Source organism: Dasypus novemcinctus, chromosome 10 (assembly GCF_030445035.2).
Source record: "Dasypus novemcinctus isolate mDasNov1 chromosome 10, mDasNov1.1.hap2, whole genome shotgun sequence".
NCBI classification, from domain to species: Eukaryota; Metazoa; Chordata; class Mammalia; order Cingulata; family Dasypodidae; genus Dasypus; species Dasypus novemcinctus.
The window spans coordinates 31,400,819-31,406,449 of record NC_080682.1 but is presented as its reverse complement, the minus strand read 5'-3'; the positions used below and the strand labels follow the sequence as shown (position 1 = coordinate 31,406,449).

The 5,631-nt window shown below is 34.3% G+C and overlaps 1 protein-coding gene across 1 annotated transcript; it reads left to right on the top strand.

The window, feature by feature from the left end:
• The first annotated feature begins 4,269 nt into the window (after nt 1-4,269).
• On the top strand, nt 4,270-5,187 carry LOC101434887 (olfactory receptor 4P4-like). The gene has a single exon (XM_004461934.2). The coding sequence runs from the start codon at nt 4,270-4,272 to the stop codon at nt 5,185-5,187; it is 918 nt and encodes a 305-aa protein (XP_004461991.2).
• Nucleotides 5,188-5,631: the final 444 nt, after the last annotated feature.

Genomic DNA, 5,631 nt, shown 5'->3' with positions numbered 1-5,631 from the left:
AACTCTGTTACTTTTATATTCTGTTGGCAGCATCTTCCTCTCCTACCCCAGGGGAAAAATTAAGACAAACATATCAGGAACAGAAACTAATATAATAAAAAATTGAGTATGCATTGTGGATTTTCCTAATTCTTTTACCTAAAACTTTCTGATATCTAACAACTCAAAAGAGTGTATATCACATTAAACTTTCCAATGTGTATGATTAAATTTCTAGAAATGTCTTCCAGTCTCCATCTTAATGGCAACAATTCTGTGTTGCTGAGGAAAATCTTACTGCTCTTTAGGAACTCTATTATCACATTAATGCAGTTAGAGAGTAAGAAGAATTCAGCATTTCTTAAGTGTATGCAATTACCATGGTAAATAGTGAATATAATCTTTGAGATTAGGATAAAGGGCAAATGGAAAGACATTAATCCATAGTATTTCATCAGTGCCATAACATAACAGTATTTCTGAATCATTTATATCATGGCCCTGAAGAAATGAACGCAAGAGTAGAAAGCCTTAAGGCAGTACATATGACCACGATGATAGTATTGGCTTTAGTTGTGTAATTATGAATACATTTACTTGGCTGATACAAAAAGCCCATGGGAACTTTTCCCTCTGGTCCTTCCTTTGCCTGTTAATTTAAGGTGTTCTTAGCAAGGGTTTCTCAAAAGACTCTTTGCAATGGAAGATTCGTGTATAGGTCCAAAATTTCCACATTAATTTGCTGATTTAGTAGCACAATCCAGAAACGTATAAGGACCCAGTTCTGAAAGACCACATTGACCTTCCAAAGAGGAGTAAATTGTTGCAGAAGTGAATATGATGGTTAGTATTCATCAGTTAATAAGAAAAAATGTTCTGGGATAAAATCATTTGGACTTCAAATATCCCTTTGTTTTATGTGAATTTTGACATTATTATTTCCAAATTTGTAAATTTATATTCCTTTGGTATATATTATTTTTGGTTATTTTCAGGAGACACCATTCAGAAAATCTGATTGACAACTTGGGAATAAATTAAGGTATTTAGCTGGTATTTATATTGGAGAGAAAATATTTAAGCATAGTAAAAAATATTTGAGCATTATAATCATTTAATAAGTCACAGATAAACTTTCCCTTAGCATTTGTGTAAATTTGGGCCTTGGTTTTAATAAACCAATATATAAACTAATAATGTAAATATAGTCTTCAATAAACTATTGGGGTACTAATAAGCCCTCACCAAGTCATACTGAAAAGATGTACAGGGCATGTGTATGATATCTAATAGTGTCTTGAGTATAGTATTGCTTCATTTATGGTATTTAAACATTTTACTATAAATCCATAAATGAGTTAAGCCCATTAATTTCAGTTTCACAATTTTTGTTTATAATAGATGAGATAAATAATGATTCTGTAAAAAAACAGATTATTTTGCCATTCCATTTATCCATGCGCTTTAATGAATTTATTTGCAATTCCCCCCTCCACATTTTTTTCCTCCTTTAGTTTCTCCTTTCTTCTTCAGTTTAGCTATTCTTTTACTTCAATATTTTTCCTTCTTTCAAATGTAGTTGGGACATTTGTGAAGAATTCTTAGCAGAATTTTTCTCAAAGGATTTAATTTTTAAGGGAAGAGGGAATTTTGGAAGAGACTCTGAGGGCAGGAAAAAGGTATACTCAAAATTATCTCCAAAATAATGGTATTTATTTGCATGTGTCTATGTATAGGTGTGTGTGTGTGTGTGTGTGTGAAAAAGAGTGGGAGGAAGAAGGAAAGAGAGAAAGAGTGACAGAAAGACAGTGAGGGAGAGAAGTGGGGGAGGAAGACAGAGAATGAATTTGCATATAACTCAGGGAAATTTTAAGAATAAGAATAATACTAGAATTGAAATGATATGAGGATAGTTCCAGGAAATCTTTTGCCATGATTTTGATTTTTAAGAGGATTCCCACTAACTAATCTTTGGGCAGGGCTTTTAATGGTTATTTACTTCTTAGGTCTGTGTTTTCCCAACTGATGTGGGATCATTATAGATGCAAGACTAGACCCAAAGTTTAAGAAATCCTGAGAATTGCACCGATATTAGGGAAATATTCTAAACCAAGAGTTTAGCCTTCTACAGTTTTAGTTCTCTAGTTATTCTAGAATATTTCTATAGTTTTAATGCAAATTTATTCAGAGATATATTATATTCTTTAACTTATCAGATTATTTGACTTATACAGAGGACGGATTTTTCTCAGTTTGTGAATAAATGTCATGTTAAACTGTACTTTGAACCCAGAATACTTACACCAATATCCATGTTTATTTCTCATACTTAGTGTTTGTCTAAGATGAGAAAAACTACCAGCAGACCAATTAATTTATGACAGTGATGGAATCCCATTTTATTACACAGCAAAACATTCTCAGCAAAACATTTTCAGGGAGCTGTTCTGAGGGTTTGATTTGATTTAGAATTTTAAGGTTTTCTAATAATATATTCTTTACATGTGTTTCATTTTTGGTCTTGGCAGAAGCATTGGTTCCATTTGTCTGTTGGTTATGAAATCTCAGATAGGATGAGGTGATTAATGTTAGCATTGTGGAAATACTAGAATATCCAAGACTAGATATTCTCATTCATGTTCCTTAGATTAGGGACCTGTATACTTTATCATATTTTAGTCATACTATTAAAAAATCCATGATAATCCTTTGGTGCACAAGATGATTTTGCTAAAGAGGGTCTTTTGATATGGGCTAAAGATGATGCTTTCAACATATTAGCTTCCTCATCCCAGATACACAGCATCTGAATGTCTGCACTGTTCTAAATGTATGCTGATATAAAAGGAGGCAATTCTTTGTCATCTTGTAACTTCATTCAATACGGCAACAGATAACAATGAGCTTTCTAATTATTTATAACAACAACCTCAGAAATGTGCCTTTTACATAATTAGGAGAAAGGTTAGGTTTTTATTTAATAACACACCATGTTACTATATTAAGAGACCTAGTAATTGAGTCATTGAATGTTGGAAACTAAGGCACAGTGGCCTCTCAAGGAGAGACGTGCTGTCTCCATGCTAGTGCTGTCTCCATGGCTATGCTTGCAACATAAGGAATGCGGTAATTAAGTGTTCCGGCAAATGTGATAAAGCTGTTAAAAGGCTGAAAGAAAAGATGAGCACATACCTTTTGTAGTGAATTGAACACTTAGACTTTGTACCTCGAGATAAGATTTTTTTAAATTCCTTAGACTATGGGTAATGCTGATAGTTAATACCTGTTGCTGCTTGATGGCACGTAGGCTGCTATGTGTTTATGCTTACTGGCACGTAGGCTATGTATGCCTGATTCTTGGCACATACACTGAGGTATATAGAGAACCCCTTGTAAACAATAAAGTTGTCTGAGGAGTTATTACTCGCAGACCCCCTGATCCCAGCTCTCTTGTTCTTTTTCTCTCGCTCTTTCTTTCTCTTTGTTTCCTTCTCCCTTTTCTCTTTCTTTCATTCTCAATACACTTCAGGTTCAAATATCCAACAATCGCATTCCCTATTTCCAGCCAATGACCTGGACCATGACAAAACGTGACAAGAAGTAGAGTCATTGAAATTTTTAGCAAATATTCAGCTTATTTCTAAGACGTGATTGAGTTGTTTTTTCTGTAATTTCAAGAATATTTAGTTTCAGTGGATATGTGGAAGTACAGGGTGTTTTGGGGATCCCAGGTAAGTTATATGAAGCATAAAGAAGGGAAGGAAGTTGCTTATATTTACACAAGTAGTAAGCCTGAAATGGCAAAAGACCACATTTATTTCACATAAAAAGAAAATGGCTGGGTCTCTTTTTGACCTGTGGATAACAAAGTAAAGCTGTGAAATCTGGCATCAAGTACAACTTCTTTTCTTATATCTGTTACTTTATATCTTAATGATTTTGAGTAATTAATTGAACCTTTCTATGCTGCTAATATTCCTTATATAAAATGAGAATAAGAATAATAGCCCTAACTCATGGGTTGTTATGGGATTTAATAAATGTAAAATGTTTTTTAAATATTAGTATTATAATATGTTTCATTAAGTTTCATTTGATGTGATAAAAATGCCCTAATCTAAAAAGAGTTTAAATAATTAATACATGTAATAAATCCACTATGACCTACATCATTTTTCAGTTTATAAATCATACCAAGGTTAAAAATTCCACTAAATGTTTAATACTGTGTTCTCTATTATTTCAGATAAATTAAGTTTCTAGTGAGTAGTTTGGACTCACACTAAACTCATGGAAATTCAGAACAATGTCACTGAATTTGTCTTCTTGGGGCTATGGGAGAATAAGCAGACAGAGCTACTCCTTTGTTTCTTGTTCTTGCTCTGTTATTTAGCAGCCTTAATGGGGAATATCATCATCTTACTTACGATCACCTGCACCCATTTAATTAAACAACCAATGTACTACTTTCTCTGCCACCTCTCTCTCATGGACCTCTCCTTCACCTCTGTTGTGGTTCCCCGGCTAATCAGAGACTTAGCTTCGGAGAGAAAAATCATTTCCTATAACAACTGTATTACCCAGCTTTTCACCTTTCACTTGCTGGCAAGTGTGGAAATATTAATCCTGGTGTCCATGGCTTTTGACCGCTATGTTGCCATTGTCAAGCCCCTGCACTACATGGTCATCATGAGCCGGCAGAGGTGCAAAACACTGATCATCCTGGCCTGGGTCTTGGCCTCTTGGCACTCTATTGCTCTACTGTTCATGGTCCTCAATTTACCTTTCTGTGGCCCAAATCGGATCAATCACTACATGTGTGAAGTGAAGCCTCTTTTGAAACTGGTCTGCAAAGATATTCATGTTGTTAGTATCTTAGTTATTATCAATTCAGGAATGACAGGAGCTTTAATTTTCCCTGGCCTGGTGACTTCTTACATACTCATCCTGTACAATCTTAGGACACACACCTCTGCAGCACGACGCAAAGCTCTCTCAACATGTAGCTCTCACATTATGGTTGTAGTTTTGTTTTTTGGGCCTGGTCTCTATATCTATGTTATGCCTGCTGAGGGTGAGAACAAGGACAAGGAAATCTCTGTGTTTTACACTGTGATTGTCCCTATGCTGAATCCTTTCATCTATACTTTGAGAAATATGGAGATGAAAATTGCCTTGCAAAAGGTGTGTTCTCAAATGGCACATTGAGAATTAAAGTTAATATGATGATACTTATTGTGATCCCCGTGCTGTGTCCCTAAAGTAGCTATTATTAAAGTCAGTGTTGAATGAAGCTAAGCTTTTATTGGTAGTTGGACTGAATAACACCTGGCATTATAAGATCCAAAAATACAAAATATTATTATTAAAATACTATTACTAATGCTGCAACCTTCCTCTTAATTGGTCCAAATTGTCCCAGGTATGTCCTCTGTACCTGAATAATGCAAGAAATATCTCCCTAAAATTCATCCTCAATCCTGACACTCTCACCTTTGAAAATTTATAAGGAAAACTATTTTCCTTGAAATAAAATCCAACCTCCTATTGTATTAATCAGAAATCTCCCCAATTTGATTTTTGCCCAATTTGCTTATCTTTGAAATTACTTCATTGGCAGAAATTATGATGTTGCACTACAATAATAGGTTT

Excerpts from the sequence above, each read along its gene's own strand:
- LOC101434887 (XM_004461934.2), top strand. The coding sequence starts at position 4,270 with ATGGAAATTCAGAACAATGTCACTGAATTTGTCTTCTTGGGGCTATGG.